The 15,462-nt window shown below is 38.7% G+C and overlaps 1 protein-coding gene across 9 annotated transcripts in view; it reads right to left on the bottom strand.

Moving 5' to 3' along the window:
• The window catches only part of KIAA2012, a 70,740-nt gene extending 55,721 nt beyond the window's left edge, over window positions 1-15,019 (bottom strand). For 3 of the 9 annotated variants that reach the window (XM_081938658.1, XM_081938663.1, XM_081938664.1), the window contains exons 1-5: window positions 14,889-15,016; window positions 14,599-14,730; window positions 9,069-9,329; window positions 1,047-1,215; window positions 482-637 (exon numbers count right to left, since the gene is read on the bottom strand). In XM_081938658.1, the coding sequence (XP_081794784.1) occupies window positions 482-637; window positions 1,047-1,215; window positions 9,069-9,329; window positions 14,599-14,685 (673 nt within the window). In that variant the 5' untranslated portion in view covers window positions 14,686-14,730; window positions 14,889-15,016. Of the gene's footprint in view, window positions 1-481; window positions 638-1,046; window positions 1,216-1,989; window positions 2,029-5,348; window positions 5,623-9,068; window positions 9,330-14,598; window positions 14,731-14,871 lie in introns of those variants that run through there. The other 6 variants (XM_081938660.1, XM_081938659.1, XM_081938661.1 and 3 more) reach the window with 6 other exon arrangements.
• Window positions 15,020-15,462: the final 443 nt, after the last annotated feature.

Below are 15,462 nucleotides of genomic sequence, written 5' to 3'. Positions count from 1 at the left end.
GGCTTACAGCCCAGTAGTAGGCCGCAGCCTGGAGGTTGGAGAGCTCTGCCTTACGGAGTTAGAGTTAATATTCAGACCTTGAATTGTACTTGGAAAGATACTTGCAGGCAGGTGGGAAAAAAGGGGTCACACATCCCCAGAATTTTTCCCCCATCACATTTGAAGTTTGAAAAGCAATGTCAACCAGGATGCAGTAATCTCATGAATGTAAAAACATGGCCAAATTAGGAGCAGATATAGCAGATATTCCAAACCATTCCTGCCAACAATCTTGGAGACATCTGCAGAGCGGGAGAGGGAAAGCTAATAATTTAACATACTTCTATCATCTTTGTGATGTAAGCATATAATTATGGCTTTTGTGTGATGATATCATGCATGTTGCCCCTTTGACATCATCCTAAATTGTTACGGATGTTTTTGCAAAAATTACAATCCAATCATAACTAATTCTGTTAAAATATATGTATTTGTACTCTACCTGGATACGTCTGTTCTTCCCGTTCATTTTGTGAGTACAAGCAAGGAGTGTAGAAAATATGTAGATTATACTTTGGTGAAATAGCTGATAGATCCTGTAATTTCTTCTTGAGAGCGGCTGCATTTTCCTTAAACAACAAGGGGTCACTGATATATCCTGAAAAATATATAGCATATACCTGCCGTTGGGTAAAATAACTCAACATTGATCTATCTATTGAGTATTGTCTACAATACATCATCTGGGAACGGAAAGGGATTGAAATGAAGACACCGTGCTCACAAAGCATGTGTTTTAATTATTTAAACAGAGGATGGGCATAGCATACGAGGAAAGAACCAAGTATTTTCTCTCTGCAAATTATTATTAAGCACAATTTGTCCTCCAGGAATGTAGCAATTTGGGCCCAATCTACTCTTCTATTTATTTGAATTGATTATGTAAGGAAGGTTAAGACTGATCTGAAAATATACGGCACTTTCTACCATTTTATTTTCTGGTTTCATCAGATAAGGTGAAAATTACTATCTTAATAATTTGGGTTTTTTTTTCTTATAATACTAACCTGCATTCTGAAGCTTTTGCAAAACATTTGGATCCCAGCTTTGGGACAGTTTGAGGAGGTACCTCTTAGCTGAATAGCCTGGTCTCATCGATCTCTTCATCTCACAGTCTGAATCTCTCAGGAAGTACAGATATGGCTGCTGAGCAATTCCTTTCTCATCTTGCCACAGCTTTCAAATGAAAACAAAATATTAAAAGCTTAAAATGGGTGCCTCTACATAAAACTGAGGAACAATAGATTTTATTCAGTTTCCCCCCAAAATTTCTTTGAAAGTGTCGCCAGCTCACTTGAGTTAGAGAGGAAACAATGTGGTGGTTCAGACAGACAGATAAAGGAGAGAGCCTCATTATGGGTTGGGCTTGGGGATGTCTGAGTGTTCTCAAATTCCAAAGCCTTTTTATGATTTCAGTTTAATTGTTAATGTTTATTTTGTTGCACTGGTTCTTATTTTTAACCTTCTTACTGAAAAAAAACCCGCAGTAAACTGCTCAGAATTCTTTCAGAATGGAACATCACATAAATCCTACTAAATAAATAAATAAATAAATAATGGAAAACTACAAAGAGCCACGTGAGTGTGAAGGTAGACATATTGCATACTGTAAGAGCAGGTTAGAAAGCAGCCAGGCATATATGGCTTTTGCAGCACACGCTAAAAATAATAATTTGAATTTTCAGTGTATTTTGAATTGAAAAAAATCAACTCTGAATTGTAGGAAGTTAGTACCCATCCTTCTCCTAGAAGAATGAAATATTCTAGAAAATATTAAAAAGGCAGAATATTATATTTCCCTGGATGAGAAATGGAGAAACATGTTTTTTAGGCAGAAAGCAGACTCACTCTTAATAGCCCCCACCCTCCTGAATATCCCACAGCATATGTCAGCACTTAAGAGATAAATAGATACCTTAGCTAGGTCTATTCATAAGCAAATGCCCACACCCATGATCCAACAAAGGTAGGATTAGCCCTCTACCTATCTAGCAACAAAACTCACTACATGGCAAGGGGGGGGGGGAGATTACATCACCCAGCAAGATTCAACCAAATTTGAACCAATACACTACAAAGTCTACGCTGACGATACTCAGCTGTACATATCTACCCCGAACCACCCCAACGAGGCCGTCGAAATGATGTCCCGGTGCCTGGAGGCCGTACGGGTCTGGATGGGCAGTAACAGACTCAAACTCAACCCCTCCAAGACGGAGTGGCTGTGGTTACCGGCGCCCCGGTTCAACCAGTGGGTTCCATCACTGGCCATTGGGGGCGAACAGCTGGCCCCCGTGGAGCGGGCGTGCAATTTGGGCGTCCTCCTGGATGCCCTGCTGTCAATGGATGACCATGTGACGGCCGTGGCAAGGGGGGCGTTCCACCAGGTTCGCTTGGTGCGCCAATTGCGCCCCCTATTGGACCGGGGCGCCCTGCGCACAGTCACCCATGCACTGGTGACGTCCCGACTGGACTATTGCAATGCTCTCTACATGGGGCTTCCCTTGAGATGCACCCGAAGGCTGCAGTTGGTCCAGAACGCGGCTGCGTGGGCAATTATGGGAGGTACCAGATACTCCCATGTAACACCTCTCCTGCGCGGGCTGCACTGGCTACCTGTGGCTTTTTGGGTGCGTTTCAAGGTATTGACTATCATCTTTAAAGCGCTCCATGGATCAGGACCTAGCTACCTGCGGGATCGCATCCTGCCCCATACATCCCTGCGGCCGATTCGCTCTCACAGGGAGGGACTCCTCCGGGTGCCCTCCACTAGGCAGTGCCAGCGGGCAACGCCCAGGAGTAGGGCCTTCTCTGTGATGGACCTGACCCTCTGGAATGACCTCCCCCCCGACATTAGAATAACAACCGATCTCCGCTCCTTCCGTAACAAACTAAAGACCCACCTGTTTAATTTAGCTGGCCTGGCCTAACTGTAGCTTTTGTGTCCCTCTAGCCTGTATTTTAAATTTTAAATGTTTAGGGATAGATTTTATAGGTTGTTTTAATTTTTAACTATACTGTACAGCCTATCATATAATTTGTTTTAATGGGTATTTATAATTATTTAAGTTTGTATATTGTTTTATTGTGGTCTGTACACCGCCCCGAGTCCCTTTGGGGAGAGGGGGCGGTCTATAAATTAAATAAAATTAAAAATTAAAATTAAATAAATTTCTCTCTCTCTCTCTCTCTCTCTCTCTCTCTCTCTCTCTCTCTCTCTCTCTCTCTCTCTCTCTCCATGTGCTTTTTCTTTTGCCCAAGATCTCAAACCATGTGATCCTATCCACCATTAAACCATCTTTCCAAGCAGCTTCAATGTGTCTAGTTTTTTCTCCCCACTTAAACTGAACCCAGATAGACATTTATTCCAACATAATGTTGCCTTTTGGCTAATAGCTGGGGAATAATCAGTTCTTTCAATAGTTTTGCAACTGGTCTTGAAAGGTTTGCAATTTTTTATACAACAAAGCAAGAATACTTTAGTCTTTCAAATTTGTTTGAAATGAAATATGTGCCATCGTAAAACAACCTAATATCCCATCCAGAAAAGTGCTCTTTTTCTCTCTTTTGAGAGAAGGGACTCCCATAGGAATACCTTGTAGTAAGATGGCCAGCCAACACATTTAATAAATAAATAAGTAAAGTAGACTTCCAGGAAAATCCAGGTCCAGGTGAGGATTTCGTAAATATGCCTGTAGGGGTCTCTGCATGCATGTCTCACTGGATTAGGAGCAGCACCTAATTGTCCAGCATCAGTTAGATAAATTCCTGCTAGACTTCCAGAGACATTTACAAATGTATGTAACATGCAACCCCCTTTTGGTTTCTGTAGTGCGACTGTCTTACAAAGCTGAGTAATCTGATGTATTTGTGAAAATGAATGACTGCTTTCCTTAGAGCAGGGGTGTCCAAACTTGGGAACTTTAAGACTTGTGGACTTCAACTCCCAGAATTCCCCAGCCAGCATGGCTGGCTGGGGAATTCTGGGAGTTGAAGTCCACAAGTCTTAAAGTTCCCAAGTTTGGACACCCCTGCCTTAGAGAATTGATGGAGAATCCTCACAGTAAAGAGGAAATGCAAGTTGTGATAGTGGGAATTAGCCTCCCGTATCTGGGATGTAAATATTCAGAAGAACACAAGATGGCAATAAAGAGTTAGAACTTTATTTTGCTCTCCTCTGCCTCTGGGGGTTATGTGGACTCTTTCAGCCCAGTTATGGTAGACTTATAGGGGAACTATTTACATTGCCTAAACCCTAAAGTAATATTTACACACAATATACTTTAATTCTTGAAGCAATGCTGAGAAAAGGAGAAAATACTTTTTTATGACTCACAAACACTTTATTTATTTATTTATCTATGTTATACATCACTGATCTCACCTAAGTGATTGCAAAGTGACTTTAAGTTTAATGGAAATAAAGCAATGTCAGCTGCTGGGTAAAATGACCTTCATGCTGATAGGCCCTCCTAATCTTTTTTTAGGGAGTGCTTATTTCATAGTGTATTACTAAGCTTCTCCCTGCAATTTTTAATTTATTTATTTTTTCAACTCATGAAAGGAGTATCAGGTTTCCTTTCTGGCAGCTAACATTTTATTTCTACTCCACCCCCGATGTGCCATTTGTTTTCTGTCTGAGACAACAGAGGGGAAATAAAATGACAGCAATTAGAAGAGCATGGGGTTCCCTCCTACACATAACGATGTTGGATTGGTAGAAGACCTGGGCCAATGATGAAGCACTAACCACCAGCAATGGATTACTAGGAAGTTCAATTCCCTAACTAGGGAACAATGGGCCTTGTCAGGTCACAGGAATTCTGGTACTACTAGATATACCATATGCTGACATTGAGTCTAATCTCGGACACTTAAGAATACATGGGAACAGAAGTTACTTTTTGACTACGATCATATTATATGTACTTGCGAACAAGAATCCATCCCAATAGATAAAATGTAATGTAGAAAACTATTTTGGGTTATTTTCGACTTTTCTCTGATTCCGTGGGGCTCTAGAAAACATCCTGTCTCTGATCAGATGAAGCCGGAGGAAGAGACTCACAGAATGAATTGTGCTTAGAGGTGACTGGAGGATTTTTGGTTCAGAATCCTTTCTTCTTTCTTTATTGAACAGAAATTGTCTTCTATAATGATTTGAATACTTAATTTTATTGTCAAATTGCTATTAAATCTTTCCAGAATTGAAAACAATTTCATTGAATCAGAAGCTGGAATAAATCAAGGTTTTCTTTAGTTTCTATTTTATTTTATTTTTAAATCTCAAGGTACTGAGATTGGGTTACCTCATGAAATATGCTTCCTGATTCAAATTCCCTTCTCCAAATTGCGGTGGCAAGGCAGGCCTCCTCTTCTTCAGTCCCCTTATCCTCCCTTTCATAATATGAATCAAGATTTGAAAAGCAGAGAGTTGACAAAACCTCTTGGTTTCTAACTAAGCTGAATGCTACTTTGTCTCCTACTTCTAGCATGTACTGGGGCTTTGTTAAGAAAATGACTCAAGTGGATTTGAGTCAAAGCAGACATGCGTAGACCTGTTTGTTTTCTTTGGTAGCAGCCAGTTATTTTCAGTTCTCAAGTTTCAGTTTATACACTTGTGCTCCAGGGTATTTGTATAGGCATTTCAATTCCAGTACTTTATAGTTTCAGCAGCAAATCTTCAACAAGGCTAGTAAGTAACGGTTTAATGTGAAAGGAGCTTAGCACTACTAGTAGTTTATTTCAAACTTTGCCTCATCATCATTTGTGTTCATAGTGGCTAAATCTAACTATAAAAAAGGAATTTAAATGTTTCAAATTGTTGCCATTTAAAATACTTGTTCAAAGAGAACTTTTTCAACTGAAACTAATGCAAGATGATGGCTGTGACCAGATGATTGTAGCCCTGCTCTCTCTTTTTTTGGTTCATGGATGCATATAAAAAGAAGTGAGGTTTTCCTTTTATGGTTGTGGCTGCCATCTTGAATTCTTTGACTTTACCTTCAGGCGCTCTTGTTTTAAGCTCCTTTTCCTGAAAATGGAAAGAGACCTAAACGCAGTTCCTGGTAGATGTCACTCATAGGAATGACACAGGATGGCAGCCCACAGAGAGTGCTTATAATGGATGTTATCTTTGGGGTACATCTAGATGAGGCCTTTAACACTAAAACGCACTGATTTATGGAACTGGACACATTTACTTGACACATGCAATATTCCCATGTTTTACTAATATTTCCTTCCTCACTTTTTTAATGGAAAAATTGTTAAGGAGAAAAGGCCAGAACAATTGGGCAGTGCTACTTCAGCTCTCATTTGGAATTAGCAGCTGTTTACCTCTGCCTTCACAGGCAACTTAGCCCAATCTGCCTCCCACCCTCCCAAATTCCTTGCAATCTACAGATAACCTTTGAGTCAGTCTTTCTGAAGTAGATGTCAGGCAACAACTCATTATTTAAAACAGATCTCTGCTATATCCAGCCCAATATTTTTTTCCTGACTGAGGTAGGTAGACCAGTAACTTACAGGTTGCATTACATAGATCACAACTCTTAGCATGAGGTTAGGCCTTTTTGGGAGGGAGTGTTTTTTACAACACAGCATCAAGCAAACTCTCCATATCTTATATACTGCAAGTGGGAAGGTAAATCACATATTTAATAAATTAACCAACAAATCAAAATTGTTTTCCTTGTCAGTAATTGATTTAGAAAAGCAGTAATTTTCTACACTTTATATCCACATCTTGGAAGACTCAAGAGTAACTTTGAAAGGGAAGGTCTAGAAATGCAGCCTCCTAAGACGATTTCCTGGTAAGAATGCAACCCTGTGCCTGGTCTCAGTCTATGCTCTATCTTAATTTTCCGCTTCCTCTTATGGCAGCATGCATTGAAAGCGCCTGGAGTACCCCTGCTGCACTCTAATTGTTGGTGGCAATCGGCACAGGATTTCATCTGTTTCATCACAGCAGTCCTCTTTTTCTGCTCCTTTAATCTTTGACGGATGCAATGCTTGGGTACACTGATGGACTTGTACCACAGGCAGTGATTTTAGAGGCATCTTTTGTCCACAGTCGAGGCATGGTGTCTGCACTGGGCTGGACAGTATTTTTGAATGGATCTCTTCCCAGAGTATTCAACAGAGAATTGACTGGAAGGAAAATGTATTCAGATATGCCAAATGCTTCTGGCAATCACTAGCTGAAGCATCTGGAGGCATTCCTGAACTGTTTGAGATCTCATTTAAAGGAGCCGTTGAAGGGCATTTGTTTCAAACTCCCAAATGTATAAACAGCGGCCTGAGTTGGATTGTCTTCTTATGAAACCTGAGACTCCTAATTCTGGGCAAAAGAACAAGGGGTTTCACAAAGCAATGAGTCAAAGTACTTTCCCCAAAGATACTTCTAAAAACAATTGTGGGGAAGCAAGCCACGAAGCAACAGATGTTTATGCACATCTACCTCTTTCCTATGAAAGTGATTCTTGCTTAATTAGATGTGAAACTGACATTTGCTGCTCCTGTTGCTAGTATTAGTGTTAATTTAATACGCATAACACTTTTCTGCCCAAAGCTACCATTCTTAATGTAAAATCTGATAAAAGAAGTAAAAATCATCATAAATTACATTTTTTCTCTTAAGTGGGGTTGGTGCCCCACTAAGGACCCCCAAATGTGAGGGCTTCTCTAAGACAGCCTCTCCTATTGACTTTAATATTTCATATTGAGACATTACAGTAATTTATTGAGGTGGACAGCCCCTCAGAAAGACAGGCAACAAGCATTGAAATGTTCAAACCAACCCTCTAAACTATACTAAAAAGTAACCGGCACCCTTGGGCGTAATACAATTCCAGTATTGTGCAGTGGTAAGCAAATGGGATGTTCCACTTTGCAACACTTAAAACCTCCAGACTTCTCTAGAATGACCTAATAATACTGTAACATTCAGTCTGGTCTATGATTACACCATATCATCAGCTAAGGGTCAGTTGCAGCTGGGATATTTGACAGAATTGTTTGTATGGACTGCTTCTGCCTCGGCCACCCTGTTTACAAAGATTGCAAGGGGTTTTGAATGAAACAAATATTTTATTATCCTCCAAGAAAAAATCAGGGTAGGCTTGGACCAGCTGCAAGGTTATTCTGCAGTTCCATATCTCTTAGTTTCTCTTTGATGATCTTTTGTTTTCAAAATCACAAGATGTCCCTGCACTAAAAAAAAAAGATGGGGAAGGGTCAAAAAGGCACTCCCAATTCCTGGACCTATTGTTTCAGGTCAATTGCACAGAACCTTAAATGTGGAGAAAACGGTTTTCCACTGATCATAATACCTTAATGTTAACTAGGTTTAATTTCAACTTCTTTACTCTCATCATGTGAAATGCCATACTGAATTTAGCACTAGTTGATAGAATTTATTACTTGCTTGGAGTGAGCTGGCAAGTCATAGTAAAGTCAGAAACATGGATTGCAAGTTGCTGTTTGAGGATGATGGGCTTTCTAGTTGCCCTGTGGAATGACATCCCTTCCATTGTTTTTCAGACTACAGTGATGGCATGGTTTAGGTATCTTTTATTCTTATTCCTTCTGTCTTTACCTTTCCCTAGTATTTGGGATTTCATGAATATCTATCCATCTCTCCAACTTATCTGTCATGTCAGTCCACAAGGTCTGTACATAATTTAATGATATTAAAATAGCAATGAAATAAAATTATGCATTAAAGCTTCAATAGCAAAAATATGCATGTCCAATAAGAGAATACTGTATGCAGAGCTCTATGATTTCTTCTGGAAAAGCTAAGCGTTAAAATTTCTGGAAAGCCTTGAGCATGTGGCCTGTACCTTTTAAGAGCAAACTGCTGCAGAGATAGGCATCTCTTATTTTCATCCTGTTTTTCTCTTCTGCATGTTTAATGAGTGTAAACTGGTTTGGAATTTTTAAAATGACAAGTGGCATAGAAATGTTTTAAATAAATGCCATTAGCCTAACTGAACATGTGTACATCTTAAATATATGAACAATACCTGTTTGCTTCCATATACTAAGATAGCCCATGCCAAATCTTGAAGTGTGTGAAGATCTACACTTAATGTTTGGCTTTTGTTCTGACATCCATGCTGCAACTTCCATTTCCACGGTTTGGCTACATCTTCCGAATAAAGAAAGAGTGTGCCTCTTCTTGTGCAATATGTTTTGGGGAGACACAGCCCCCAGTACTCCTTCATGATCTGCCTGTGATCCAGTACATTACAAAGGCCTTCAGGGGACATCCAGTTCAGGTCATCCTAATATGAATAAAAGAAGGAGAAGATGCAAGAACAGAATGGATTTTAGAAACAAAAATTCAATACAACTTTCTGCAGGATCCAATCTGGGTCGGTCACTGGGATTAGAGGTTTTGTCTTCCAAGCTTTCAGACTTGTGCTGGAGCCCATCTTCAGAGAATTTCTCTCTAGCAGTGTGTGTGCTGTTCTGCATGTGGTATTGATATGGTGCCTATTTTATGTGGCTTTTTAGATGCTGATTGGAGTGTGTTGTTGGCTGGCTTTTAAGTCATTGACTGTCCTTTGCTTGTGCTGCCTAGTCTTTGCCTTCTAAGTACTTGAGGTATTCAACTTTGCAGCTATTAAGATTGTTGGAGGAGCAAGCACAAAAACAACCAGGGAAGTGATTGAAGCCTGGGAAACAGGCCCTTTGTCAGTCAACAGGAGTGCTGATTTACCACCAGCATACCACGCCCCAATTAGCATCTAAAAAGCCACATATAGTAGGCACCATATAAATACCATATACAGAACAGCACACACACTGCTAGAGAGAGGTTCCCTGAAGATAGGCTCCAACACAAGTCCAAAAGCTCAGAAGACAAAACCTCTGGTCCCAGATTGGATCCTGCAACATTATCTTGGGGCACATATATTCACCTTCATTTATAATACTATTTTCTATTTGCACATATCGTACATGGCAGTCCTATTGTTGACAGCCAGTTTGGTACATAAGACTATAAACTGGGTGAATAGGAGTTCTAGTCCTTTCTCTCAGCCCTAGGAAAGAGGCAATGGCAAATCACTTCTGAAATCTTGCCAAGAAAACTGCAGGGATTTGCTCTGGCAGTGATCAGGAGTCAAGACTGGCTCAAAGGCATTTGTGTGCATACACACATATGCACGCACACACAGAGAATTGTTAACAACTGTCATTTGAAGAGGATGTATCAATCACATTAATAAAATGTGAGATGGCATAGCAGATGTTTTCATGAATTTTCCAATTATGCCAGCAGCATATTTGACAAAACTGCTTTCTCTTCTTATTTTGAAACATTTCATTTTATATGAATCTCCTTCCTCCTTTAGAATAGACAAGTAAGGGGGTGTGAGGCGCAGATAACTCTTCCGTTAAAGCAATGTAATAAAGAGAGTAGACAATCAAACATATTCCCATAAGCAGAGATTAGCTACCTAATAACCTCCCGAAGTTTTTGCTTCTAACTAGGGTGAATACTTGATTACTTTTCTGGATTTTGGAAGGTATATTGAGTTTGGAGGATATAGGAGATTTTTAATTTGGATTTTAAGGATTTTTAAAATGTTTTATTATTGCTTGTGAGCCATTTAAGGTTATACTGCAGCTGGAGAATCTAACAAATAAATAGTTATAATTTTTTATTATAACCACTGAATTGGACTGTGGGAAGGGTCTAATTCAAGTGGGTGCAATATAGACCAAGCCTTGAAATAGGATCTTGGAAGCTATTTCCCACAAAGTAATAGGTGGGGTCAAATCAGAAACTGAATTTTATTCCATTGTATTTAAATAAAGATTACTCTCTGGTCTTGTATGAGCACTTTAAAATTTACAATGTGGGAACCATCCCTGGAGTCCTCTAGGGTTTTTATTTATTTGCTATTTAAATAAAAATAAGAGAGCTGGAGACAGTTCTGGTGTCTCAGCTTGAGCTTCTCTGGATCAGTGAAGCAGAACCCAGCAGCTTCTCAAGAGCATTGCACGGATTGCACACGTCAAACCAACGAGAGGCCATCATGTGACTACTTGGAGGGCCCAGAAGCTGCTGGCAGTTAGCAAAGGCCATTCTTGCAATTCCCACATGATGACAGAGTCATAAGATAGCAACCTCAGAAAGAGGGATTACATTTCAGCATCCACAGGGGATCAGCATAGCTTCCAGTAGTAATTTATCCAGACTTAGCTGTGGCTCGTGACTTCCGCTGTGGAATATGGGAGGAAGTCCTGAGGCATAACATTATGAGGCATTGCTTTTCAAGTGGCGGCTTCTGAAGTCCTTTCCAAATGTGTCTGACAGAAACATGCCTCTGCTACATCATCTGATTGATGTTTTGACCCAGCATGCAAGATGTGATACTTTCTCACTGCCTAAAAGTGAGACTGTGGAAAGCTATTTGAAGAGGTTCTGCAAAAGAGTTCCTGAAGAATTACGTCTTTTTGAAAACTTGGTGCAGCTGCTTCAAGGTTCCCCCACTTTTTTCTGTGTATGTGTGTGCATATACACATGGCCTTTTGTTATAATTGTAGCCAAAGCAAAACAGCTATGCTGAGCCTTTGAAGGAAGCATTGTTTTGAGGATTCGAGCAATGGGTTTGGAGAGCTATGCTTCATAATGTTCCCCCTCCCAATGTTTTTTTTTTTACAGCCATAATAAATATGAGTCTACTCCTAACCATATACATTGTGATTGTAAGCATGGTATAAAAAGCAGATTTGAATCACAGCCCTTCAGACTTGACTTCTTTGATGGAGAATCAAAGGAAGTTCTCTAACATATTTGGAAGAATTCTTGACTTTTCTGCTGTCTGGAAGGAACAGAAATGAATTGGATAAATTCTTTCTAGAACCCACATAATTTGCTCAGAGATGTTGGATCAATTGTAATCTACACTCCTCTTTGACAGACTTCCCTAGTCCCGGGTTCTGTTTTGACCCTCACAGTGATGTGATAGGTTCTTTCATTTCCCATTTCACCCTGCCTGCATGAACCGCTCCTGTATATTGTTTATGGCCCAGCGTGATACCTGACTGATCTCTGGGATGGGGGCTTGTATAGTGTCAACTCTCCAGGATATCAGAGATATGCATGGACAATGATGCTTAGGGGGTTTGCAGATTTATTTCAGCCACTTGTCCAGTAGATTTATACTGGGCTTCCTCTACTGCCTACATGAATGATTGCTTGAATAAATGAATTGTGCAGTCAAAGACTTCAAAAGTCACAAGAAAATAAGCCAGGGCACTAATAAAGATGTAAGATTTCAGCCTATGTGTGATCCATGGGGTAGGTTTGATTCTAGAGTTTCCTTCTTTTTTCATTAAAAAAGAACTTGAAAAGTGAAATCCATAACAATAAAGTTATTTTACTATATGAACATGAAATAAATAAATAAATAAATAAAACTGCTTAGTCAAAGGTATGGTAGTTTGGTCTATTATAGCATTTGCCATTAAGGAAAATGGATATATACATACTTAAAAGCAGAAAATGAAACTGTCAATCATAATAAGCAAAGGAAAGGTTTTATTATATGGACTGAGCACAAACTGAAAACTTAAAATGCTCAGAAAATTAATATTCATAGCACCTAATTAAGAAGAAACAAATATTACTAGCTAAAGTGTGTAACTTCTCTGTATCATAATATATAGGAAAGCTGCAAAATATTTACTCTTTTGTGAGAGTAAGCCCCACTAGATATAATGAGATTTGTTTTTAAGTAAATACACAATAGATTTGGTAGGCCACTTATTTGTTTCCATCACCAAAGGTACTGTAACTGGAAAATAACACTGGGACAATTTAAATTTATTTTTCTTACTAATTCAGTGAATAAAAGATTAATAATATATCATTCTAAACATACTTTGTTTATTATACATTATTTCTCTTCTAGAATTCTTATATGTTGCTGAACAATACTATAATTAGCTGAAATAGAATAAAATTTGGAAATTGATATATAAACATTATATAATACTATTTAATGTCATATTTAATTATTTAACTTCATGATCTAAACCATACCGCTGTCTGTTTACAAAATTTTTTTTAGCTATGTTATTTGAAAGCTTCCTGTTAAGATATTCTGTCCATTTATACTTTTCCAGCTCAAAAGAGCTGATCTGTTTTCATAATTTCTCTTTTTCCCAGGTTAGCCAAATATATATTTCATTAAAATAAAGAGAAAAGGAAAGAATATGTGCAGAAGATATGATACTTCCAAACAACAAGCATAACAAAATAAACAAGATGGTTTTGAAATAAAAAGAATGGTTATCTACAAATACCACATTGCTTTTCATATTACTTTTGCACTTGCATTTTTAGGCCAAAATATCATAGATAAGATGTGACAAAATTGGGGATGATAACATCAACAACAAAATTGAAAATCTAGAGTGCAATTATTTCATATTGGCTCTGTACAGATTTCCCTTCTAGAACAAAAAGCTAGTAAGAAAACAGAACATTCTGAAAATCTATTTTTTTTAGCAGAATTGCTAAATCATTGCACTCTAGATCCTTTTGATACATTAGTAAGATCTTTGATCCTATTGTACACCCCCCCTCCAAAATATTCATTTATTTAATTGAATGCAGAAGACTGGGCAATATTGGGAAATTACCCAACTTAATAGTAGTAGAATATAGAATAACCAAGTTGGAAGGGATCTTGGAGGTCTTCTAGTCCAACACTCTTCTGAAGCAGGAGATCCTCTACCATTCTGGATAAACGGCTGTCCAATGTCTTCTTAAAAACCCTCTAGTGCTGGAGTACCCACAGCTTCTGGAGGCAAGCTGTCCTATTGATTACGATAATTGTTCTCTGACAGGAAATTTCTTTTTAATTCTAGGTTAGCTCTCTCTTTGGCAAGCTTCTATATGTTACATCCAGTTATTATTAGTTGTTACTACAATGAGCTAAATTATTATGCTATGCAGTAATCTGTAGAAAAAAACACAACTGTTCATCTTCCCAGACTATGCAGCCTCTCTATACCATCTTGAAACCCTATTCTTATCATCTCATTGATCTACCAAATCTTCAGAATCAATGTGATTTCTCCATAGTCCTCATACAACATCATACTTCTCACTGTTGCCCCAATTAGTGCAAAAGAGGCATCTTAAAATTCTTAACTGACAAGAAACAAAACTCTCAAGGTTTAAACTGAGCATCACCAAAAGTCCATCATTTTGGAATCACTGAAGTTCTGGCATGCAGTATGTTACTGACTGTTTAAACAGAAGAGGATAATTTCACAAGACTCCCAGTGTTGAAATACTATCCAGGCAAAAGAAAAAGGCACCCCATCTTGCAGACAAAACCAAACCAAGAAAAAGCAGTCTTTCTTTCATTTTGGAATTATTTTCAAGAGTCAAAAACCTTATTCTTGTTTAATATTTATCCTAAGACTCTGGACAAGATGATCAGAGATTCCACACACTTAGTGGTATATAGGGAAGCGTAAGCTGATTCGTATTAGCAACTCATTTTTTGTATTAAAACTTCAACTCACCTGGGGATCAAAATGCACTTCCAGTTTCTCCTGTTTCTTTCTGATCACCTGCCCAGTGCCACGACTTAAGAGAGACAGATTGGACATTTCTAAGATGAATGCAATGCCGCTTCAGGAGTCTTCCCTTTGCTTCTAAAAGCAGAGTTATATTTCATTATAAGACGTTCTCATCTGACTTAGAGCTTAACAATGTTATTAAGTATAGCTCAATTTCATAACAGCAACATTAATCCACAAAGAAGTTTTGTATGAAACTAGAATTAGAAAAGTAACCTATTGGAAAGTGTAACCTGATATTATCATCTCCCCTTGAGGTTACTTTTGTAGTATTCTTCCTGGTTGTTGTTGTTGTTTTTTAAATTCTGTTCTGGTTGGTCCCAGGATTCATGAAAAGACTGCCATCCTTTTCATTGTGCTCTGAGGTTGTTTTAATGTTGCCATGGCAGCAAAGGAAATTGTTTAAACTACAGCGAAAGGAATGTTGGGAGGAAAGAAAGAACATGAAAGATTTTTGAAAGGATCAGGATCAAATTTCAAGTCTATGTTGCCCTGCAAATTCCCCCCCTCCAATCAAAAAGTAACATTATCCTCCAGCTCTTAACATCCCATTCTCTCTTCTTTATTATTACTACTGAAGCATTTTATATGATCTGCAGCCAGTGAATACCTCCCTTTGTGCTGCTCCAGAATTAACTCTGCTCTTCTGTTTCCACAATATTGTTTGTTGGGCAGCTAAGCTAATTTATTTCCCATTCAACTGCAGGGGAAAAATGACATTTTCATGTGTATTATTGAAAATCGGCAGAGCTTCTGGAAAACTAGGGTTGCCACTGGCAGCAATTCTCACCTCAGCTCCTAGGCTGA

The sequence above is a fragment of the Natrix helvetica genome (assembly GCF_964273705.1).
Source record: "Natrix helvetica genome assembly, chromosome: 1".
In the NCBI taxonomy this organism is placed as follows: Eukaryota; Metazoa; Chordata; class Lepidosauria; order Squamata; family Natricidae; genus Natrix; species Natrix helvetica.
Note: the sequence above shows the minus strand (reverse complement) of the source record. Positions and strands in the feature narration are given on the sequence as shown.